The following is a 25,432-nucleotide window of genomic DNA, read 5'->3' on the forward strand; positions in this document are numbered from 1 at the left end:
CAGGTGTGTCTCGTCCCCGTAATTACCTCCTGTGTATTTAGTGTCACCTGTGTGTCTGTGTCTTTGTCGGGTCCTCGTCTCATTTGACTTCTAGTCTGTTGTCTGTGTACCCAATCCGTCGTCTCGTCCATTTCCGTAACGTTTGCTACCGGTGTCGAGCCCTGGCTTCCGCTCGGCCGTGCTGCCCGTTGTTTGGACCATGTGGGACTGAGTTATGCTGGACATTCATCGTTAAAATCATTCATTTATCGCATCCTGGGTCTGCTGCGTTTCCCTCACCATCTTTCACCACCACCTCATGGCAATTTTAATAAATTCAGATAGTTTGACGAGTTTCTAACCACAAGTCTAGTAGCTGTATGAAAATGAAAACACTCAATTTAAATATATAACAGTTTGTGAAAACATATATGTTTTCTAAGAGTCCAAGAAAGGTAATATTCTACATTGTTTATTGGGCAATATTGTAGAATATATAAGAATTATCAAGCTTCTTGTGAGCATCTCTTTGAATGATTTCTTTCCATTCGCCCCTTTGCAGTTTATTTGAATTGAATTTGCTTCATAAGGGGCAGTGCATATTAATCAACAGGAGTGCATTAAAACAATAATGCAAAATGCCAGATTTAGCCACAAAGGCTAATTTTTAGCTGCAGGTCAATGATAAGAAATAAATTTAAAAAGAACAATTGACACACACATAGATGAGCACACATATCACTTACAACAAACTACAAGAAATGGCTGTAGTACAATTATACAAATTGAGTCACACCCATAAAAGCAAACATTTTAAACATTACTAAACTCAAAGATGTTCATTTAAAACATAAATTCAGATTTGTCTATTTAAAAGCCACTGTTTAGATGATTTTCTGAAGTTTAGTTTTTTTTAATGCTCGGACTGATGGTTGAGAAACGATCGCTTCCTGGAAGTGTGGGCTCTGTAGAAGTTTTAAATGTCACCCGATCGCTAACGTTTATCATTGACATTATGTAATATGCCAGTTTGACATTGTGAAGCTTACTGGAAATGGCCTGCGCTGTAAACATCCATCCTCGACCACTACGAGGAGAGAAGTGTCGAGCTGAACGAGATTACCAACACAGACTGAACGGCTCTGTCTGTCTGTCTAGTCCGAGTCAAGTCAAGAAGGGTGTGATACCATTGGTTCCCATTAATGACCTTTTTCACTGTACTCTTTCTGAGATATAAAATTTGGGGGTTTTATTATTTGTAAGCCATAATCATCAAAATTACAAGAAACAAAAGCTTCGAATATATCACTATGCGTGATATATGTCTATATACAATTATGACTTTCACATTCTGGGATGACTGGCAAGAAATATTGCAGTTTTATGCAACATTGTTTTTGTTTTTTTGATGTACCACCAATTGCTGCTACTCCATACTAGTGCATACCATCCCTCCTGAAGTACTGTAATAAAAGACCGCAATCACGGGCAGAATAGTACTTAAGCACATAACAAAAATCAAGTAATCTCAGGACCAAGGAATTAACTGTTTATGAAAAGCAAAGACTAAAATAAATAACATAAAATGAAGCAAAACATCAGACCAAAATCCCAAAGATTACAACACTTCACTCTGACTCCACAGACGGTTGTAAAAAGAAACTGTTGAGCAGGAAGTTTGCATCTATTTACAAGCCGATTTGTGCTACACATCAGAGGACTTTCAATCCCCGCTGGGTATTTATAGACGGCAGACAACAGTTATGTCGTTGACAGACTTAAGAAAAAAGGTCCTTCAAAAGACTCAAGGGCAGAAGGAATAAAGAGCCCGACTCTCTAAAAATACCCTTTGAGACTCTTCTACAACAAAATAGAAGATTACGGTTAAGTGGAACCAAAGAGCCATCTTCAGGTTTCATTCTGACAACCCGCTCTGTTAAAATAGACGTCGAGTGGCAACATAACTTAGTTCCCAGCCTGGCAGATCTGCCAAGCCCTACCCTCCAGCAAGCTATTTTTAGCACTTGAAAACTGGCAAATCCTTACATATGAACACTGCCATTGCTAGTCATTTGGGTACCCAAAGCACAAATGCTAGTCCCCTCCCAACCCACCACCACCCTCACCGCTCCCTGGAAATTTACAATGATTCTGAATTTGTAAGTGAATTTCCCTTTATTTGGTGGTGGAAAATTAAGGATAACGCGGGAAGCAAATTTTGAAGTAAAGTAAAATGAAGAAGCAGAACACCTTGACTTAAATGTTACAATGGGAAGTAAGAAACAGAGTTAGGACTCATCCTATAAGGCACAGGTGTCAAACTCCAGTCCTGGAGGGCCACTGCCCTGCAACTTTTAGATGTGCCTCTGCTGCACCACACCTGAACAGAATAACTAGGTCGTTAGCAAGGCTCTGGAGAACTGATCTACACAAGGAGGAGGTCATTAAGTCATTTCATTCCAGCGTTTTTTTTGTACCTGTGGCACATCTAAAAACTGCAGGCCCTTGAGGACTGGAGTTTTATTGACGTAAGTTTCCCAAAAGGTCTGTCTTTACAAAACACACTGACTGATATAATCACGACAAATGTTTTCCTGAGGAAGATTCATTAGGAGAAGCTACTTTTTTTCTGAGTTGCTTTCCAAACAAATTGCAAATCACTGACCTGCAACAATTAGTTCCTTACAGTTAGTTGTATATGTTTTATGTCATTATCAATGACAATGATATCAAAGCTGTTGTTCAGATTTGTTGCGACAACAGAACAATAACACTGTTGCTCTAGGACAGTCTCGTGAGGAGGTTGCTCAAGGTTGCGCATAATTTCCTTCATTTTACGTAAGATCTTTCTTTAGACTTCTTTGCATCGTCTCTAGTGGTTTCACGGCAGACCCAAGAACAGAATAACGTTTCTCTATAACAAAACTCAAAACAGGATTGTTTAGTTATGAGTTGCTCGTTGTAACTGACAAAAATGAAATGAGTCTTCACTGAGAAACTGTGCTAAAACATTATCTGTGATGGACCTGGACAGACGGAGACTGCAGATGAGCTTCAGAGACATGAGGAAACACAGGACTGCCATTAGTCTACTGGACAGAAAACCATGAGAGAGAGCGATTTAGCCTTCGAATGAAATTTGACAATCATTGTAGAGTGCTCCATGGTAGCAACAACACTTGTGTATCATTTCTGTTATTAAGATTAGATTGGTTGAGTGCTAAGTGGAAAACAAAATAGAGCGAATGAATAATAATAAAAAAATGAGTTTCTAATTCTAAAATGTTGAAAAGTAAATAATAAAAAAGCTATCAAGTTAACGTTGTTAGATTTTTGTGCTTTAGTATTTCCATATAATTCATTGTCTTAAAATATGTTCCTTTATGGTTTGACAAAACTCTTTTGCTGACTTGCAATAACTTAAGCACTCTCCTGAATATGTTCTTGAAACTCGTGAAAAGTTGTAGAGATCCGTGGATCTCAAAGGTCAGTGATACGTAACCGATCAGAAGTGGTGACAGGATGCTGACTAAATCCGCCCAGCGTCTGCCAAAAAAAATATTAACCGCGAGCAAAGCATGAAGGTGCCACCCGGCGCAGAGAAGTTCTCCATTTACTCTCGCACAAATCTGCATTCTCCTCGCACAGATTTCCTTTTTGCTCACACAGATCTCGATTTCTCTTCCTCCGGATCTCATTTAGCGCGCAGTCCTGCTGACCGCGCCGTCCTTCAGCCTCACGAACCGCGGTCTGTTTGACAGGAAGTTGATAATCCAGGACATTAGTGGAAGCCTCCACCTATGTCTTCTGGAGTTTCTGACAAAGTAAATTGAAGCTGAAGTGTGTTTCAATTCACTTCAATTCAATTCAGAAGCACAGAACACAAGTTGCTTGATGTCCAGTGGGACATTTCAAGAGTCAGTGATGGCTTTGGGTGCCATGCCATCTTCTGGTGTTAGTCCACTATGTTTTCTAAAGTCCACAGTCAATTTACCCATCCACCTGGAAATTCTGGAGCACTTCATACATCCCGCTGCTGACATGCTATATGAAGAGGCTGGTGTTATTTTCCAAAAGGACTCGTCACCTGCCCACACTGCCAAAAGCTGAGTCAGTGACCACAATGTTACTGTTCTTCACCGGCCAGAGCACTCCTCTGACCAGAACCCCATAGAGAATATATGGACCGATGTCACCAGGAAGGTACCAGACCCACAAGGCAGACGACCTGGAGGCAGCTATCAAAGCAATTTCAGCTGCCATTACAGCTTTGCAGTGTCACAGGCTGATGGTGCCCTGAAGCAGACGTTCATGTAAGAGGAATTGAGAATTGAGTGCATAGAAATATACATGCTTTCCAGAAGCCTGACACTCATGCTTTGATTGTTCTAAAGAGATATTTTCATTTTCTGAGAAACTGGATTTTGGGCTTTCTTGACCTGTAAACCATAATTAAAATTAACAAAGAAAAAAATAAATAAAAGCTTGAAAAATATTTTACCCAATATTCTAAAATTTTGAGATTTACAATAGCAAAATTCTAATTCTCAAAAAAAAAAAAAGAATTTTGAGGAAAAAAAAGCTCAAACTTCTTTTTTCTCATGAGTACATCTCAGATTGTACTCATGTTATAATGAGTACATTCTGAGATGTATTCATAACTGAGTACATCTCAATTATTATGAGTGCATCTCATAATTCTCTGCTGTTTTGTATTTGTGTGCCTCTCTAACTATTTCATCACGGCACACTGTTCCTCCGAATTATGTCTTACACAACCCATTTTACGTTTTACTCTGATTTTTTTAAGATTTTCACTGTCATAAGGATGTCCAGTTTGCTGGCTGTCGCTAAATAAGGGCAACCTGTTTTGGTTTGTTTGTTCTTTTTGACCGAATGAATGATGGAACTGATTAATCTTCAACATGCTATTATTTTAAACATAAATCTTTCAGTTTTAGGAAACAGATTCTGTTGCCTTGCTTTTACTTGGGCACTAATAATGACATGTTTTCATGCCTCTAGCCACAAGGATGTGGAAGCAAAGAAGATGACAAAATGGAGGACCTGACACAGAAGGCTTTATTTTCTTAAATTACTCACCACTATGAATCTATTGAATAACTTCAAATATTTTTGCAACTTCTGGTTTTCACAGACACAGGGCCTCTTCCTTTGAACGTATCCAGGTGTTTTCTCAATCTGAAGTGGAGACTGACAACATTTATTCCTCACTGGCTGAGGGTTCCGGGGCCTTCTAACTCCCTGAAGCGTTACATGACAGACTTCCAACCCTTCAGCTGGGGAAGTAATCTGCTGGCTCTTTCTAGGTGAGTATGGTGAGGCAGAGAATCACTACTACAGGAGGTGACTCCTGATTCCTTCATAAGATCCCTTGGTGACTGACTGTATGTTAAAGGGGCAGTAGTATGCATTTTCCAAGCACATATTTACATTTCATAGCACAATAAAATAACCGTTACCTTTAGTTGTTACATAATAAAAAGCTGTATATAGAAAATACAACTTAAAAGAAATTTTACTTTGTAATCTAAAGCCTTGAAATTGGGCCTCTATGTCTTTAAAAACTCCTGCTCTTTCTGAAACTCCACCTTCAGGAAGTCTTCACAACATGGCTCCTCTATTAACCCTTTAATGACATTTTTACCAGCGTTGAACTGAGAAGTAGCTCTTATAATGAGCTCAGCAGACGCACAGCTCCACCAGGTGTTTGCTAATTGCAGCTGGCTAGTCTGAAGGAGCCGAGTGGTGGAGTCGCCGGAAGCTGCAGCCCGGAGGACGAGCTTTGTCTTGAAGATGGCGTTGGGTCCAGGAGTTTTACACAGCTGAATGTCTCCCATGTGATGGGAGACATTCAGCTGTGACTGATGTTAAACTCCAAGGGCCTGTTCTTACAGGATTCCAAATAGGGAACGCTCAATTGTGTAAAAAATTTGTTTCATACCAACCAGTAAATAAACTTTGAGGGGGGCGGGTTTTTGTCTGTTAAATTGCATGGCACAGTAATAAAGTTCAATCATGGTGTGTTTTTTCTCTTTGGTTTTATTGCATAAATATCCTCAGCAGTCCGGTTGAACCAACCCGTCCCCTGCACACACCTACTGAGAGAACCCTTCTCTTGTCCAATCACCGCTGACAGCCACCAGGTCCCTGTGACTATGCAAGGATAAACGGGTATAGATGACAGGTGGACGGATGATTAATCAATATATCTCCCACCATTTATTTCATTCTCATACTGCGAGTTCGGTGATGGTTCCCAGAGCTGCTAGGAGGTCTTAGTTAAAGGGTTCCTCTGCTGAGGAACCAGGACCCAGATTCTGTCCTTTAGAGAGACGCTGTGCCTGCTGACTTGGGATAAAATCCTTCTATTGCCTCTTAAAGCTTACAGTCGGAGTGGCTCATCTCTGTGGTGAATAGAATGGGTAAAAAGATTCAATTTATATATAGCACTTTTCCAGTAATACTGATCATCCAAAGCATCCTGCAAAAAAGGCTTCAGGATTTCTGCTATGTTGTCATGTAACAGCCTGCATATAAACTTTTTGCTATTATTTCTAGTAACTGAAATCTTATTTCTTATTTTTATATTATTCTAGACGCAAAACCCCCAAGTCAGTCTGGAACAATCTGGTTATATCTGACCGGCCTGTTTGTCTTGTAAATGGTCTAGAGATGACAAAAAATACTTGTATCCTCAAAACCTCCTAAAACACACAGACACACACACACACTTTGTGTAATATTTGATAAAATCTCTGGCATAATTCTCCAAGCAAATTGATACTTTGGCTGAGATTAGATTTAAAAAAAAAACCCATAAAAAATTAAACATTTACCACCAGAAAAGAAAAGCCTCTTTGAAATGTTTTAAGAATAAAGGAGTGTAGGGGAATGCTTACTCTGTTGAATTTATTGTCTCAGGCTAAAATATACATAATGTTATAACTTTAAAATATCTGGAAAACAACAAGTAAATTATGTTTTTGTGGATAAAACACCCAGAATCCTTTTTTTTTTATTTTTACAAAAGTAAAATCAACAAGTTTGTCATAAGAGAGACGACAACCCGGCATCAGAGTGACTTTACTTCCCACCTGTCAGTTTAATATCTCATTCAGTACGATTGGAAAACAAACACAGACAGCACAAAGGAAACGACAGTGTCCTTTATGTAGACCTAAACCAGCTGCAGTCCCCTAACGTGTGAAGTAGGTTGCTCTGTTGCCACGGGAGTAGTGACCCTCAAGCCAGGTGAACTTTCTTCTACTGGAACTCATCGGTGGGACTGCTGGCAGGTTTGTGGCCAGGAAGCAGTGGAACAGGAGATGTGGCCTCGATTAAAGCGGGGTTCAAGATGATCGGAAGAGGCATGGATGGGATGCCCACCTGCAGAGGGGAAGCTAACGGCTGCAGGATGAGGGGTGGCTGACTTGGAGGCAATGAAGAGCGGGCGGGAGATGTGCCCGACGGTGCCAGCGGTAGAGATTTTGAAGCAGGACCTGGAGACGAGTGATCTGGTCCTACGAGGCAAAACAGACATATTATACAAAGAATACAGTTGTCTTTTTGACAATTATCTTAAATCTTTTGTGCACCAGGGGTACTTTGTCACAAAACGTGACAAAACTCCTATGGCCGGGATTTTTAACGAGTTCATTTTGATTAATTACATAGATTTTAAGGTGTTCAAAATGTTAACGCAGGACATTGTGCGATACAGTGATTAGTGTGGGCAACCTGTTCAGCTTAAGTGAACTGGATTTTTAAACCTTTTTTGGTAACTCTTTATTTGACAGGGTGTCCATAAGACTGACATGACAATATCTGTCATGAACATGAAGGAGTCTTTCTGAATGTCTGTTGTCATGAAGTGTCATTTGGTAAATAATGACACTTTTAATGCAAAGTTGTATTAAAAGTCAATTAAAACTGTCATTGTTGACAAAATAAGGCAAAGTTGGCACTTTTAATGGACTTTTAATGCAACTTTTACAGGAACTTTGCATTAAAATATCTTTATTTACCAAATGACACTTCATGACAACAGTCATAAACATTCATAAAGACTCCTTCTTATTCATGACAGATGTTGCGTCAGTCTTATGCCCGCCATACAAAGGTTCCACCCACTTGTTTCTGGTACACCCGTAAATCTGACACACAAGTGACATTCGCAAACAAACAACAGCGACGGACGCGAAAGCCGCTTTTCTTCAACCACTGGCGGGAACATTTTGCTTCAAAAACCGAGACGCTGACAAAGAAAATGTCGTTGCGCTCAAGACGTGGTTTAAGGAGAAGCTACTCAAGCCTAAAGTAGCACCTCAATGCTAAACATGTTGCAGCAGCACAGACGTCCCAACGTTAACGTCAGCATCAGCATCCATAGTTCCACATTTCTAAAGAAGCTCCATGAATAATCAGAGCTCCCTGAAACGCCGGAAAATTGAATGGGTAAAATAGCGCTGATGGTTAAAAAACCTGAATGACAGATTAAAAACAATAAATAGCTTTTTTTTTTTTCTCCGAAGAGTTTTTGCGGCGCTAGTGGCTTGTATTTTTTGTACAGTAGGCAGACAGGAAGGAGGGTGAGGAGAGGGGGGAAGACATGCGGAAAGGTTGTTGGGACCAGGAGTCGAACCCGCAACGTCCGCGTCGAGAACTAAGGCCTCCAAACGTGGGGCGTGCTAACCCCCTGCGCCACCACAGCACGCCCCAAAAACAATAAATATCTTTGTTGTTGAGCTCATATGTCTATTTGTTCAAAGATTTAGCAGCAAAAACGGTTTTTGAATAAGACACCGCGTCTTTTGTCAACGTAGTTTTTGATCAAATTTAATTAACCTCAATTAATTACTTACAGTCCATGCAACGAACTCAATTTAACATTTTTACTTGAGTCGTGTCACTAGTGCTTACCGTTGGCACTAGCTAACTGAGGGTCTTGAGTTGGTTCTTGACTGACGGACAGTGGAGTCTCTGCTGGCGTCAGGACTGTGGAGGAAGGCTGGGCGAGAGAGGGAGACTCTTGAGGGGACGAAGGGCGTTCAGCTGTGGATGCTGACTGCACTGGCTCAGTTTGAGGGCCGGGAGTTGGCTCTAAAATAACAAAAATTAAAGATAAAACAAGAGCTTTATCCTAACATCGTGTCAAATCATTTGCTTAATAGCACAGTAGCAGCCAGTTGGGATGGGAAATATGGATTTCTTTGTTTCATTTAATGAAGAATGTCACATGGAGATGAAATATGTTCTTTGATGGAAATCAACGGACCAAATCCAGTAGTACAGTATTCTGGAAGCAACATTAAATTTAGTTTTGTCAAAGGGTGGATCATCATTCCTATGATGATGAAGTGCTCAGAAGTGAATACCTGCTATAACTGTCTGTTTGAATAGCTCTTCCCTCAGGTGCGGAAGAAAGCACACAATACGTTCCCATGTTATTTCCCACAGGTCCGAGTATCCTGTCCTAGAGTCAGAGCTGCGGAAAATCCCTGCAGTGTCCATAACCAGCAACATGTTCTTTAGAGATTCAGGAATCGCCTCCAGCTGCATAGAAACACAAATAAACAAGTGCATAAAAATAGAAGTGTGGTACTCAGCCACTTAGTACTACCTCATCAAAAATGCAATATATTCTTTTTTAGGTGAGACTAAGGCTGCGTTCACACGGCAACCTGAAGTGACCTAAATCCGATTTTTTGTCAAATCGGATTTTTTTGCCGTGGCCGTTCACACTTCCAAATATACGCGACCTTCACTGTGAACAGGCAAACGACCTGAAAGTGTCCCGCATGCGCAGTAGAGGGCGCAATAACATCAGCATTCTCAGTGTTTTGCCAACCGTCATTAAAAGAAGAAGTGCTCAGTGTTTGCAGAAGTAAACATGGATGCTAACGGTGGAGCATAGTTTACACATTTGAAGTTGTTGTCCGACCGGAGCCAGAATATTAACAACTTAATCCTCGTTATAGTCCGTCATGCTTGTTGCTGTGTATCAGGACGCAGAATAGTGACATTTGTCGAGTATCAGTGACGTTCAGGTCGGATGAACGCGACCTGGACTTTTGGTCACATTTGAATCGGATACGTATCGGATATCTGGATCGCATTCGGAAAAAATCTGACCTGTGTTGTTCAGACTGTCCTGAAAATATCAGATACAGGTCGCATTATGTCAAAAAAGTCGGAATTGAGTCACTTCATACTCCAGTGTGAACGCAGCCTAATCAACTGTATAGGAGAAAAAGTGCGCGTGTGGTCATTGCTATCCTCACCAATAAGTCACTGGATCCTGCATGCATATACTTGTCCATGAAATCCAGAATGGTAAGCCAGAGGGCAGCAAAGGTGGGTAGGGACAGCAGGGGAGAGAGGTGCTGCAAGAAGACCTAGAAAAGCACAAACATACCGGTGCTTAACACACACGCAGACCACAATTCAATACCCTCAAAAAAAGTTTAAAATCTTACAATTTTAGGCCCAAGCAGTTAAGCGCTGCCAGGGCTTATTGTAATAACAGTGTTTTTTTCTTTCCCCCCAAATGAAGTGGCTTTTTGGAAGCTTTAAATATAAAAACTCACCAAACTTGGTGGACGCATCAGGCCTGTGTAGAATTTACATATTTTAAGGTTGTTGCAAAAATACAACCTTATTGTATTGTAGAAAAGTACCCTCCGCATTGAACTTTGTCATAGAGGCATGAAAATTGGTACACTTGTACAATTACCTTTCACAGGCAAAGCCGTCAGTTGGCCTGTGTGGAACCCACAACAAAAAATATGAAATAAAAAAAACAAAAAACATTTCAACAGACACACAAATTAATCTCCTTTCAAGGTGTGTCAGAATTTCATACAATCTCCTACAGTTAAGGTTTTACAGTAAAGTGTTTTTTGGTGGAATCAATTCCCATATTCCCTGATACTGCAGATTTGTTGCAAAACGTGCCGCCACATTCTGTTTTTAATTCCACTTCTTGTATCAATCTTTAAACTCAAACGTTGTGCTTTCCAACAAAAAAAGTGAGGTGAATCAGTCCAGCTCCATTGTACCCAGGTCTTCCCCCAATGTGTTATAAGCCTGGCGGGCCACCAGGCTAAGCATTGCTTAGTTAGTTAAGTCTAAATGTTTGCATTTTTTAAGACTTTATAGTTGGTGTTCAGGTGTTAATCTTCCAATTTTTCAATAACACACAATTACCAAGTGATATTTTCAAATTTCCTGTCAACTTTAAACATTTTTTTAACTCAAAAACACAACGGGCCGCTGGATGAATGACTGCCATAGCGCCCAACCACCGGGTTTAGCAAGTTTTCTGGGGGAAACCAAGAAAAACAATGAAAACAAAAAGCTATTCAATAGAAGAAACAACCAGGACAGACAGCAGAACAAATGGAAGAAGTTTGTTAATACTTGACTTCAAGTCTGAAATGAACTCATGACCCGTCATCAGCAGAGAAGATGTGTTGCGATGGCTGCAAACAGTGAGCGCTGCAGGAAGTGTGGCTTCAAACCTTTGACAGCAGCGTGCAGGCTCTCATTCTGGTCTCCTCCATACCGCCCACATCGGCTGGACTGATGTTGTCCAGTAGCTTTGTTAGCAGAGGGAAAAGCACCTGCAAACACACACATCGATTCAACTCTTACATTTCAGCTATGATGCAACACTGTTGCCTGGTGTAAGAAATGCGTAGTGCTTTTTAACCTTGTTGAAGCAGGACTCCCACTCAGTTGCATCGAGTGTCTGCAGGTCATGGACAAGTAGTGCTCTCTGGAGGTAAGTGAGGGCCTGCATGCGGACCTGTCGCCTGGCGTCGCAGCACAGCCAGGCGATGCCTGGAGAGCGCGACCAAAGACACATATGAGAGGTGAGTCTATTTTAATACAACAAAGCTCAGGATGTGTCATTCAAACGACTGTTGGTCCTTTTCTTCTCTTAAATCATAATGAATCCTTTTCTCACCGGTTACAGTACGCGATTCAATAACCGTCGTTCACGCAGTCGGGCAGCGAAGTTTGATATTAGAAAATTTGAGAAGTAACAATACCACAGTTGTGCAGTGTTAAAATTATTCTGAAGAACTAACATTTATTAACAAAATATTTTACACTAAGAATCCCTTAATTTATCACAAAATTCGGAATTTTTAGTTAACACAATCAATCACAATCAACTGATGACGGCCATGAAAAAAAAAAGAGAAAAAATAAATCGGAATAACTGAGAATCATTTCACAACCAGCAAATAAACATTTTTGTCCAAATTGTGAGAATATCTGACATTAAGCAAACTAGTGGTATTTGTTTTAAACCAACAAATCATCACCTTCATGACTTTTAATATGTTCATTATAATAAATCCCTCAGTCTGGGATCCCTCAGCAGGTGAGCTAAGTGTGCGACCGTCTGCGTGTCCCACTTAAAGCATGAAGCTAGATAAACCCGGAAGGAGTTTATTAGGAGAAGAAGTATAGAAAATATGTTGAGAGTTTTTAAACTGCTCCTATGCATCAATCACACAGCACTCAATTCTGTTCAACATAAGGAGAGTTGAAAATCTATTTATGTCCAATTTCAGGATAACGTAACGATCACCTTGCAGCAGTGGGCACCAGCAGCTGGTCCACAAGGTTTGAGAGTCAGCTTCGATCTTTTTGCCAGAAGCCTCTAGGTGGCGCTGTTCCTCTGCCCAGGAGCTGTAGATGCTGGCTGCACGTGTATGAAGGGTGTGCATCAGGTCCAACAGCTGCTTGGGCACAAACAGTAGAATAAACAATCACATCATAACATGGTCTCCATGCATCAGGAACTTCACAAGGTAATCTCAACAAATATTTATTCTGCGCTGAGGAATATTCCTATTCAATTGAAGAATGCTTTATTACTTCCACAGTTTTCTTCAACTGGGTGTTGTAGATGTGACTGAAGACCCTCTGTAATGTTCTTCATTTTATGTAAAATCCTTCTTTGCATCATCATCTCCAGAGGTTTCACAGAAGAGAACCAGAACCATCTAAACCAGGTTGTTGAGCCTTTTTAGGTCCCTGGTTCTGATGCTGCTGCCCCAACAGATGATAGTGGAAGAGATGATAGTAGAAGAGAAGATCTGCAGCATCTTAAGAAGGACCTTAGCTTCCTCAAGACATTCAGGCTGCTCTGTCCCTTCTTACAGACGGCTTCACTGTTGCGCTTCCAGTCCAGTCTGTTGTCCAGATGAACACCGAGGTATTTATATTCCTCAACCACCTCCCTTTTATCTCCCATGATGGAAATAGGGTTCCCCATCCCGAGTTTCCATTACTTTGTTTCTCCTGAAATCTATAATCATCTCCTTTGTTTTTGTTCACATTCAAGATGAGATGATTGCACCAGATTTTTTTTGTGCACCTTCAGGGAGCAGGGGTGAACACGTAGATGCGCGTCGCCTACTGGACAGGTGCGGGAACTGCGTGAGAGGGTCAACGGTGGTGAGTGGATGGTGTTGCTGGACCTGGCCCAGTTGCCATGAGGCTGGAGCGGCGCTGAGCTGCGAGGGCCGTTCGAGGCTGCTTGCAGCTTTAATTATCTATTGTGTTAAATTCATTTCATTGAATCATTTTTAATTTAATAAAAATAACAATAACCGTTTACGTGTGAGCAGAGCATCATAAATAAGTAAAGTTATAAAAACGAAGAACAGTTCATTTTACTGAGACTTGAGTCCAACTGGTCCTGGCTCACGCTCATCAACGACATCAATACTCCCAGCAGGTATTACTTGACTTCCTCTGATATAAGTCGTCCTGGCATTGTTTTCTTTCCACCAACATCTTCAGTTTTTATTTTGGAGTGACCCAGTTTAAGCCACTTATTTTTAAAGAATCATTTGGTACGCTAACTGTATGTGTTGAACTTGGAGCTCACAAGTAAACAGTAGCAACGTCAAACGGTTGTTGAAGGACTGCCCCCTGGTGGTCCGGATACCACAGTTTGAGAACGACTGGGTTAGATGTCAGGCATTACTATCCTCCATTATCATATAAAAGTGCCTGGCAAGTCCTTTTAGTGGAGAGAGAATGAAAAACTCTAGGGCAGGGATCCTCGGGGGCCGGTGTCCTCCCGGTTTTAGATGGACTGTGGAGAACTTGACTGCACTGAGGAAGCAGTTCAGCCATTTGATTCACGGTATTGAACCAGGGACACTTCTAAAAACTGCAGGACGCCGGCCCTCGAGGACTGGATAGGGTTGACAGTAAATGTAGAACGATGAAAAGGGCTATTGTACTTACATCTTGACTAACCTGTAATGACACGGTGTGATAGCTGGCTGGAACACCCTCATCCTCCTCATCGTCGCTGTGAGAACGGGACAGACGCTGACTTGACACTCGACTTCCACCTCGTCTTGTGCTGCCTCCGATGTCTCGCTCCCTCCCCACTGGCTTCTTTCTCATCCTTGACTTGGACTCGTATTTGTGGTTCTTCTTCTTGTCATGGTTCCGGTAACCTCAAGAAGACATTTACCAGAAAAAACATAAATAAAACATGTTTATTGTTTTATTTATAGATCAGTCTACTGTGATCTGATGGATCACAGTAGACTGACAACAGACCATTATTAAGTTTTCTGTTGATTTGCAAAGTCACAAGATGATTAATAAATACAGTTCTATAATAATGATACCATTATTTTTCCATATTCACTCTATCCTGGACCAAAAGAGAAGCCAGTATAAAGTCTGTGAACCAAAGTAGCAAAATAATATTTAAATAATATTTAAATTTGTCTTTGCAAATCAAACTAACAGCCAGCAGAATTAGACACAACTCTGAGTTTGACAGAAAAACCTCGTCTCAAACTAACTAGGGGAGAAACGACTTGAAATCTGTAGCAGAATCTGATTTTCTTTTGCTATCTTCTCCCCTTGATTATGTGTTCGGGATTTGAAAAAAATCTAAAGTTTATGCCAGTTACTCATGTTGTAAATTGCTTCCTTTGGAAGCTTGCTCAGGCCTTCCAGAGTTTATTTGCTGTATTACGGTTTTTACGTAATATTTCAATTCGGCATCTTAGAAAGTTGTATCCATACAGGATCATGCTGTCCATTAAACTGTCAATGTGTCTATAAAACTACCACCTTTCAAAAGATCATTTACCAACAGAAATGCAGTAAAGCACACCAAATTTACAGATGCTTAGCCTTAAATCTGCGCAGATTCTAATCATTCAGAAGATGACCAGGGTCTTTAAATCAACACAGGGTTGGCCGTAATTTCATAGCTTGAAAATCAATTGCAATCAGTTGCAAACAGGACTTTTACTCTGAAATTTGGAGTTCTTTTTGTGGAATCAGTTCCCTCTATGAGGATCAAATGTTCTGGAGGTAAGAGCTACGGACTCCACCATTTCATGTCAATTGTTTCTCATATCCTAACCGAGTAGAGCTCTTTTCAGAGACATCACATCTGATACATGCGATCTACAAGAGTCACCATCATGTACATGTGTTGATTAAATTTCTTGGATACTGATGATGTTGTAAAAGAACACTGATGACATGATGACGACAAGCATTTCAGAAAAGGACTGGTGTTTCCCTGCTCTTTCTTCACCCTTAGACACAGCCACACCACACACTCTCTAACATGCTTACACTATTGATCAAATGTAACTGTAAATCCTGGAGGTAGAACTGTACTTAGTAGTCAACTGTGTTCAAATTTAGAACCACAGACTTTCAATATCGACACTTTACTGAAACAAAAATCTATTGTACGTGGAAAAGTGGTTTGTCATCATTTCCAGGGTTTCCCCCAGTGTATTATCAGTAAAGCCTGGCGGGCCACCAGGCTTTACTTGTGCCACCACCAGGCTAAGCGTTGTTTATTTTTTTCCAAATTATTTAAAAAAAAATTGTACTATTTAAAGATTATATAGTTGGTGTTCAGGTATTTATCTTCCGATCTTTTGATAACACATAAATATCAAGTGATATTTTCAAGTTTCATGTCAACTTTAAGCATTTTTAACTAAAAACACGGCAGGCAGCTGGATGAATCATTGCCCTACCGGGCTTAGCAAGTTTTCTGGGGGAAACCTTGATTTCTGTAGGCATTTTGGGAGATATTCTGGTTGAGAATTCATGTCTATACACTGTCAGACAGCAAAGACCAACACATAAAGGCCTCTGAGACTAATACATTGTAATTTATTAGTTCTTGAACCCCAGAGAGAAACACAGCAATGTTAAAGAAAGTTTCAAGCGTATTCTCACCTCCATTGAGGCTGGCCTCCACAAACACACGGATGGTCCGAACACACAGCTCAAAGTTGTCGGGGGTGACGTGGGCGGCGTCACGGACAATAAAAGAAAGTGTTTCCACACACTTGATGAGAGACTTGGTGTCATGCTGGCCGAGGTCCTGACCCAAAGTCAGGCTGTACTGGTTGACCAAAGGGTGATTCAGCTGAGCTTTGGAGTTTACTGGGGTGGGCTTACTTGTCTCCAAATCAACTTTTCCCACCTAGTGAGTGAGGGGAAAAGAAAAATTTAAATTATATAAAAAAAATAATAAAATATTAAATGCAACTGAGTTTAGCTGGTCCTCCAGTAAGAAATTCTCTTCTGTTATTTCACCTTATATTCTCTAGCAGAAAATTGGATATTTAGGAAATGCCTTAAATTCTACAACTGAAAAAAATATTGCCTTTCAGTTGTACTTTTAAGTTAAATTGTTTACATTCCTTACTGAAGATAAAGTACTAGAAAAACAAAGATGCTGAAGAATTGTAGCCACCGACTTGGGATGTTAAATCATTCAACAATGTACATCTGTGAGAGCCAGGGCCAGCCCAAGGCATAATCAAACTAATGGCCCTTTTCCACTGGCTCTAACGGACCCGGCCTGCATTACGAACAATTTTTAGAGGCATTTTTTTCCAAGCCGCTCCCTGCCACGGGTGACGCAAGCTTCACTCCTGTTCACTGATGAGCGTAGTCAGAAGTACGAGCAAAGGCAGAAGAAAAACAAACGGTGAAAAATTTTAAACATATGGACAACGAGATGCCGGCTTTCCTGTGCATCGAACTTCAATGTTCAGCGGCAGCTCGGTATTGAACCTCTCGCTTCAATATCAGGTCCTTTTTGTCGACATAGTGGAGAGAACGTTAAGCCTAGGTTAGTGTGTATAATTGTAGTTCAGACAAATGATCCATGGATACTTTCAGAGCCATGCAAGTCATTAGGCTACGGTGAAATCAAGGCTATCAAGGCTATGTCCGGACCACCAGACATAACAGACATTGGAACATTACCGTAACATGGAGCTTATTGTTTAACATTACTTGTCCATTTCTAAGTGTGAGGACTTACCACAAGCCATCCACTGCTGGACACGTCCACGTCAGTAGTGGAGCGAGGCATCCTGGTCTTACTGTGGTCTGTGTACACCTCTGAGTCAGATGTGTAGCCGCGGTCTAAACTGACTTCATTGGAATGATGAGAGGACAGCTCACTGTCCGACTGTGCACCTGCAGGCAGGAGGAAAACCAATGCTGTTTTACAAGAGGCATTTTATGTTCTTTGTATACCGTTTTAAACAGCACAGTTTGAACAACGCGAGCATCAGAGAAACCTAATGTTTATGGGATACGCCGTGTTTGAAAGTAAATCATTTAAAACCTACAGGTGCTGCTCGTTAAAATGAGAATATCAGGAAAAAAAGCTTCATTTATGTCAGTAATTCCATTCAAAAAGTGAAACATGTGTATTATATTTATTCATTATTTACACACAGACTGATGCATTTCAAATGTTTAGAACTGACAACAAATGAAAACCCCAAATTCAGTATCTTAGAAAATTTGAATATTGTGAAAAGGTTCAATATTGAAGGCACTTGGTGCCACACTTAATCAGCTAATTAATTAAACACACCTGCAAAGGTTTTTAAATTGTCTCTCAGTCCAGTTCTGTAGGCTACACAATCATGGGGAAGACTGCTGATCTGACAGCTGTGCAAAAGATGACCTTTGACACTTTACACAAGTAGGGCAAGACTTAAAATAAATTTTAATAGACCAAATTTCCTTTGGTCTGCTGGTTTGTAAATTATCGCCTTGAAATTGGGCCTCTGTCTCTTTAAAATCTCCTGATCTTTCTGAAACTCCGCCTTCAGGAAGTCATCACAACATGGCTCCTCTATTAAGCCTTTAACAACACTTATACCAACGTCATACTGACAAGTATTTCTTATTAATGAGCTTAGCAGATGCGCAGTTCATCTATGTTTTTGCTAATTGCTGCAGGCTAGTCTAAAGGAGCTGAGTGGGGGAGTTGCAGGGATGGATGCTCTGTGAGGTGGAAGCTCAGAAGCTTGGAAACTGCAGCTGTGGAGCTGCGCCTTGAAGGCGGTTCTGGGTCCCACCGAGTGTTACGAGCAGCTGAATGGTTGCCATGGAGGATTAAAGGATTTCTCAAACACCCAGGAAGGATGTAGGTTTTTCATGAAGGAATACCACAACACGATGGAAAGCTCAAAAAAGCTGATTTTACATTATACTGCCCCTTCAAAAATCTGAAATGAACGTAAGAAATGCAACTTTAGGGAAATATTGAACCTGTTTCATTGTCAGCAGAAGAAGAGGTAAGTTGGAAGGAGGCACGAGGTTTAACTCCGGCTCCAATGCACTCCAGGAGGGAGAAGAGTGTGTACCAGTCGTCTGTACAGTGGATGTTGGCTGCATTCGTCTTTAGCAGCTCATGAAGGCCATAAGCAATTTCCCTACTGATCCGGGACAAGACGTGCGGCTTCATCATGAGCAGGAGACGTAGAGAGAGAAGGACCTGTGGATGAACAGGAATCGTGATAATGCAGTGAAACCTTTAAACGCATTAGAAATGATCTCCATTTTGCACTCATCTCAAGCACGAAAATAAACATAAATGGGGAGAATCAGCAGAGAATGATGCAGTTCTGATGTGGAGACTTGTTTCACATCACCTTGAGCATTATTTAACTGATACACGAGTAACAATAGCCATTATGACACCATTTCCTCAGTATGTTTCTAAAAAGTTTGATCATCTGTTTTCAGGTAAATGAAAACATTCAGTGCTGCAGCACAAAAGAGTGTGACAAATCTCAAATCCCAAAGTTTCTTATAATTTAATTCTCATTTAAGCAAGACAGGCTAAAATCTGCGTTAAATTAATAACATCAAGGTTGACCTTATGTCCTGATGTCTAATAAAAATGTTCAAATATCTATTTTTTTTCCATACCACCTCTTATTCTGTCTGGTAGGTAGGTCATTTTATTTATGTAGCGCATTTTCAGCAACAAGGCAATTCACAGCATTTTACAAGAATTGAAAGGAAATACAAACAAAATAACAAACCAAAAGAAAGAGAAAGAGCAAAAGAAGACAAAGAATCTAATAAGGTTGATCCAAAGTATGTAAACTAGATACTCCTGTTCAGGGTTGCTAGATCAGTATCCGCCGGTCTAATTTCTAGATTCTAAGTTTGTTCTAATCCCTGTTCTGGGATAAGTAAGTAGGTATCCTCTGGACTTTCTAAGTATGTTCCAATTTGTAAAAGTAATGAACTAAATGTTCCTGTTCCGGAAGTAGTTTTCGGGATTCTAAGTTCGTTCTAATTCCTTTGGTCTGCTGGTTACATGTAGTGAACCAAAGACCATCACAACACAGTGGACCTAATCTTAAAAGATTTCAAATAAGGAGCAATAAATTGTAACTTACAAAAACAAATACATATTTCTTTAAAGTGACAGACATGGGAAATGTGACGGAACCTGATGCGAGTAAATGACTAGTCAGATCCGCTTTTCCTCCGACCTGTAAATGTTTGCCCTCCTCCATGCTGACAGTCTGTTGCTCGGTTCTGTACCTGAGAGCTGATCTCCTCCCTGCGCAGCAGGCGGATTGCGAGTCGGAGCAGACCCACCACAGCTCTCTCCACCAGGAAGCAGCTCTCTGTGGCATGAACACACTGGTGATAGAGATGGTCCCGGACGGTTTGCCAGACACACGACACGCGGTCCCTTCAAACGCAAAAACAAACGGTGATTCAGTTAAAACCGATAAACAACACTGACCGTTTAGCAAAAGCGGTAATTGTCTTTCTGAGCAACTCGCTTCTCACCTGTTCTCCAGAACAATGCGCAGCAGCATCTCCAAACAGAAGGCGGCATCCTCTTCATCATAGGTCTCCTCATCTGGGCTCACAGATATCAGTGCCTTATAAGAGGAAAGGGAAATCAGTGTTTTTGTTTTTAAATGAGACATTTCTTGAACCTGTCCAACAAAGAGCTCTGGTTAAATAAATGCACAGCAAAAAACACTTGACAGAAAACATGAGAGATCCAGTCAGAAAGATGAAAAACCTTCATAAGCTCCTGCAGAGACTCCAGCTGGAGAAATTTACTCTCAGTGATCAACTTCTCTGGGTCGCATTGCTGCAAGACGATAAAAGAGACAGCAGAGCAACATCTGAATGGATGATAAGTTATGGAGAAGCTCTACACATTTTCCATATGGGAAAATTGTTTGAGATCATTTTTGAAACTGTGTGGCTTACATTGACGTATGTAAGCAATTGTGCAAACCAGGATGTTTTTGTCATTAATTTATGCTTGTAAATAGTTTTAACCAGAACACAACTACAATAATAAAATGTCTGGACTTATGATATGTGGCTTAGAATTAAAACTTGTTGATAAAAAATATAATGCGTTGTCATCATTTACCTTAATGCAGAGGATGGCAGCTTGCTTGGCTTCCTGATTTTCTGTGGTTGGTCCTCTGAGTCCTGACTGCTCAGCTCCACTTGGTGTCAACCAGTTGATAAAACTTAAGACTGCTGATTCACCACTGTAATGGAATAGATAAACACATATATAAATATATATACATACATACACACACAACCACACCCCCGCAGACACGACTACATACATACAGACATATAGACACACACACAGATGAGAATGAGTTTACCGATTTGAAGGCATTTCTTCTCTCTGAAGCGAAATTTTTCCGTTTGGCTCCACAAAGTCCTCCATCTGAGGAATAATTGTCGTGTTTGAGCGAAGAACAGCAGGTGGCAGCAAAGTATGTAAAATGCCATCTCAATTTTTATTTTTTTGTCTTTTTCTTGATCAGATTGAAGCCCTACCAAAGGCAGAGCTCAGATGGCATACTGACCTCCACCATGGCCTTTGGCAGGAGCTGGGCTCTGAAGAGCTGCAGCATGGACTCCAGGATGTTCTTCCAGCCCTCCCTCAGGATGTTGCCGTGCTTATGAGCCAAATCAAAAACCGTCTTAGCAGCAGTCTGGGCTTTGTTGTTGCTACCAAACACAGTAGGTAGGTTTTCCACAGACTGCCAGGAAGAACACATTCAGACAGAGGAACGTATTTACAATTACATTTGCAACTGCTGCTTGCTGGCTAAAAACTGAAACAATTTGTAAAAAGTACCAGAATAAAATATAGATTTTTTTTTTGTGCCTCAGTTTTTCTCCACAAGTTGTGCCTTAGCGAGGTGCTTTTCTTAGCCTTCGAACTCTGAATTAATTCTGGTGGAACTTGAACACAGTGGGGCGTTCCAGCTTAACAACGATCCCGACTACAGATCAGAAATGAGCTCGGAATATCAATATTCCACAACGCTTTCCCCCCGCCAAATCCTGACCACAGCACATTGAAAAGCCTCCGAATACATTACGTCAGAAGCTTGTTGATGGCTACAAAAATAATGAGAACACCGTGAGATGTCATCGGCAGCGACTCACCTCACTGGCCAGAGTTGTGAACTTGCAGAGGGAAATAATCAAGTTGTCAAACACGTCACTGCAGCCATAGTGAGCAGCTATCATTGCACATTTTCTGAAAGATAGAAACCCAAATTATTATGCGGGATGAATCAGCTAACATATCCTATACTTTATAGCCAGCTGTTAATTTGAGCTAAAACATGCATTTTCTACCCCCCCCCAAAAAATAAACAATTCAACTAAAAGTGGAGATCTTGATGCAGAAGAGTAAAGATGAAGATTAAAGCAACTGCTTTCTTGTTTTTTGTACGTCATTCATAAGTTGCAGTTTATCACCTTACTATCCGATGATTCTATACTCATGTACCTGAACCCGGTGATGGCCTTCTGGATGATGTTTTCATCAAGGCTTTTGTCAAAGACATAAGACAAAGCAGCGATGGTGGGACCCCAGGTCATGGTGAACAGGTCGTGGTCGTAACTGCCTGGCGGCAGGTGGAGGAAAAGCCCCTCAGGAGTGGCACCGCGGTGCAGCAGCACACTCCAAACGTAGTTCTCCTTCACTAGGCCCGTCTGCTCGTCTGGCATCACAATCTCTTCACTCCTGAGTAGTAAAATATTGGTGAGGCAATTTCAGAGAAGCAGAAAATAAAACAGAAAATGGAAACACAAAAAAGATCTTTAGAAAAGAAGTCAATTTAAATTAAAAGTTATGATAAGGAATCCAAATTTAGATTTATACAACAGTATGCAATGGCAAGTTGAACATTTAGGACTTAACTGAAATGATTAACTGATTTATGTATTTGGAGAAAAAAACATGCTACACATGCATACATACCGATTTATTATTATTTATTTATTATTGTTAGTGGTAAATGAGGCCATGTTAATAAAAAAAAAAAAACAAGACTTAACCATCTTTCAAACTTCAACATCAACACAAATGCAGGTAAAAAAAAAAAAAAAAAAGAAGTGAGTCCAGTTCTTAAAGGGGCAGTATTATGTGTTTTCCAGGGTACGGGGTGCAATTTCATCAAGTTACTATGTTACCTTCATTTAGAAAAATTCTTAATATGTCAGCATTTAATATTGGGCGATGGTGACCACAGTGGTTGGACACTGCAGCCCTGAGGAGGAGATGCGCCTTGAAGGTGGTGCTGGCATTTTGGACAGTTGAATAGTTGCCATGGAAATAAAAGTATTTCTCAAACATGAATACAATTTTGTTCCACATATGGTAGTGGCATGAATGGGATTTTTTTTTTTTTTGCAGATGAAAAGATTGGAATTGGGCTATTCAGACTGCCTTGAAAAAGTTGGATATGGGTCACATACAGTACAGACCAAAAGTTTGGACACACCTTTCTAATTCAATGGGTTTTCTTAATTTTCATGACTATTTATAAGGCAAGAAATCCCACTTATTAACCTGACAGGGCAGGTTGACCTATGAAGTGAAAACCATTTCAGGTGACGACCTCTTGAAGCTCATCAAGAAAATGCAGAGTGTGTGCAAAGCAGTAATCACAGCAAAAGGTTGCTACTTTGAAGAAACTAGAATATAAGGGCTATTTTCAGTTGTTTTACACTTTTTTGTTTAGTGCATATTTCCACATGTGTTATTCATAGTTTTGATGCCTTCAGTGTGAATCTACAATGTCAATAGTCATGAAAATAAAGGAAACTCATTGAATTAAAAGGTGTGTCCAAACTTTTGGTCTGTACTGTATGGGCAAAAAAAAAAAAAAAAAAAGAAAATCTGATTTTGGCCAGGAGTTTGAACAAAACCAACGTCAACAATACAACAACACAATGGAAAAAGAAAAACTGAAGACATCAGAATGGTTTGTTCAAGAACATTTTGGATTAATGAGGGAGATTTGTTGTATTCTGGTTTCTTACTTGATAGCATTGTAGATGTCCTCCAGCATGTCCTGGTCAAAGTCCTTTTTTTCATTAACACCCTTGAGATTTTTCTTGAATTGCTGTTTGGGAAAACAGGACCAAACAAAGAAGAAAAGCTAACTAATGCTTTAGAACAGTTCAGCTTTATTTCCTGAGACAACCCCAATATGGACAGCAGTGCATGTGTTTCTACAGCCTTGCTCAAAGAAAGAAGCATTCTGGATTTGGTAAAAATGAACATCAAACCAACATTTAAACAGCCAAGGATGGAAACGTACTTCTGTGTCATTTAATACGCTTAAGTTCAATAGTTAGGAAAACAGGGATTAAACCAAAGAGGTTTGTGTAAATAAACATAACCACCTAGTGACGATTGATAGCCTCAAGCCTTCATTGGCAGGGTATGTGATACCTGGGGGCTGGACAGAGAAAATACCAGCTACTCTGCAAGGTCACAGAGAAAAACACGGGCAGACAGAGGCAGAGATCGCTAATGGTGCTAAGAATCAAACCGTTTCTATCAAAACCGTTTCTTGTTCACAGAAAAAGCACACAACCGTAAATATACCCTCAATCAACAACTTTGGCAATATGGAATCATCTGCTAGCTACAAACATCACAAAACAGACCTCATCTTCACCTCATTTGACACAGCCCTTCATCAAAGACAGACTACTTTATTTATTGTAATAATAGTTCTTCCAGCAGAAACTGTGGTGCAGACAGTTTCTGTGTGGAAGATTATGTTCTACAAAGGTGCTGTGTAACAATCCAACACATCCACAGACAAGAGCCTGAGACGGTCAAAAAGGGAAACCTGCCTGTCATTTGTCAGTGAAAGCAGCCCACCCACATGTTCCCTGGAGACTATGTTTAGTCTTCAGCAAATGTCAATCAAAGAGGAAAAAACAGGGACAGCAGATGTCAGGCCCACCCCCTTCTCCGCTCTGTCCAAGAGCATTTCACCTCAAACAGGGGCCATCATTTGAAGGAACAGTTGGCAATGGGTTTTCTCACCTGCCAACCTGGATGTGGGAAAATGCTAGCAGATCCAAGAGACTGCTACACCATGAAAACCACCACCATAAAACAATAGGCAGGAAGACAGGCTGAGTTAGCTTCACTGTGACTGTAGACTCACTTACCTCTATGGTCATGGGGATGTTCTGCTTTCGAACGTTGTGGTTGTGTTGATCAGTGTTCAGCATAATCACAGCATAAGCCAAAGCAAAGCCTGCATCATTGTTCATGAAAGGGGAACCGTTGACTTTCTGCAAATATACAAGACATTAGAGCATTAGAACAGCACACACAAACCTGCTGAGTTTGTTTAGGTCTACAGCCACTGTGGGCCATCTCAAGTGTTATACATGTTCAACCAACACACTACTGCCATTTTGAGTAATGTATCCTCCCAAAGTAAGTGTTAAATATTTGACATTGAAAATATTTGTTTCAATGTTGAGTGACCTGGTATGTACAATGAATAAAACTACAACGTTTCTTATAATATTAAGTTCACAAATACTAGCAAACCGTTGTGGAGCTTCAAAAGCTACCTGCCCGTAGCAATACAGTGGCTTACAGTTAAACGTGACCGTAAACGTCAGAGAACTTGAATCTGTCCTTTGGTATTTTTTTAACTCTTATTTTACAGTAACTTGATTATTATCCCAAATTTCACATATAATTGATATATTTTTATTGAACATATCCAGCCACAGGTTTCTAGGAAAG

At 40.5% G+C, this 25,432-nt stretch overlaps 1 protein-coding gene across 4 annotated transcripts in view; it reads right to left on the reverse strand.

The window, feature by feature from the left end:
* Positions 1-6,893: 6,893 nt before the first annotated feature.
* The window catches only part of gbf1 (golgi brefeldin A resistant guanine nucleotide exchange factor 1), a 64,548-nt gene continuing 46,009 nt past the window's right edge, over positions 6,894-25,432 (reverse strand). For 2 of the 4 annotated variants that reach the window (XM_014471593.2, XM_023327108.1), the window contains 21 exons: positions 24,841-24,966; positions 23,692-23,774; positions 22,154-22,390; positions 21,805-21,898; positions 21,216-21,392; positions 21,009-21,073; positions 20,759-20,882; positions 20,396-20,467; positions 20,155-20,249; positions 19,900-20,053; positions 18,610-18,835; positions 17,363-17,520; positions 16,264-16,513; positions 14,290-14,495; positions 12,605-12,755; positions 11,714-11,844; positions 11,523-11,624; positions 10,284-10,397; positions 9,378-9,555; positions 8,923-9,102; positions 6,894-7,523 (listed from right to left, as the gene is read on the reverse strand). In XM_014471593.2, the coding sequence (XP_014327079.1) occupies positions 7,267-7,523; positions 8,923-9,102; positions 9,378-9,555; positions 10,284-10,397; positions 11,523-11,624; positions 11,714-11,844; positions 12,605-12,755; positions 14,290-14,495; positions 16,264-16,513; positions 17,363-17,520; positions 18,610-18,835; positions 19,900-20,053; positions 20,155-20,249; positions 20,396-20,467; positions 20,759-20,882; positions 21,009-21,073; positions 21,216-21,392; positions 21,805-21,898; positions 22,154-22,390; positions 23,692-23,774; positions 24,841-24,966 (3,180 nt within the window). In that variant the 3' untranslated portion in view covers positions 6,894-7,266. Of the gene's footprint in view, positions 7,524-8,922; positions 9,103-9,377; positions 9,556-10,283; positions 10,398-11,522; positions 11,625-11,713; positions 11,845-12,604; positions 12,756-14,277; positions 14,496-16,263; positions 16,514-17,362; positions 17,521-18,609; positions 18,836-19,899; positions 20,054-20,154; positions 20,250-20,395; positions 20,468-20,758; positions 20,883-21,008; positions 21,074-21,215; positions 21,393-21,804; positions 21,899-22,153; positions 22,391-23,691; positions 23,775-24,840; positions 24,967-25,432 lie in introns of all 4 variants that reach the window. The other 2 variants (XM_023327109.1, XM_023327107.1) reach the window with 1 other exon arrangement.

This window comes from Xiphophorus maculatus, chromosome 22, assembly GCF_002775205.1.
Source record: "Xiphophorus maculatus strain JP 163 A chromosome 22, X_maculatus-5.0-male, whole genome shotgun sequence".
Taxonomy (NCBI): domain Eukaryota; kingdom Metazoa; phylum Chordata; class Actinopteri; order Cyprinodontiformes; family Poeciliidae; genus Xiphophorus; species Xiphophorus maculatus.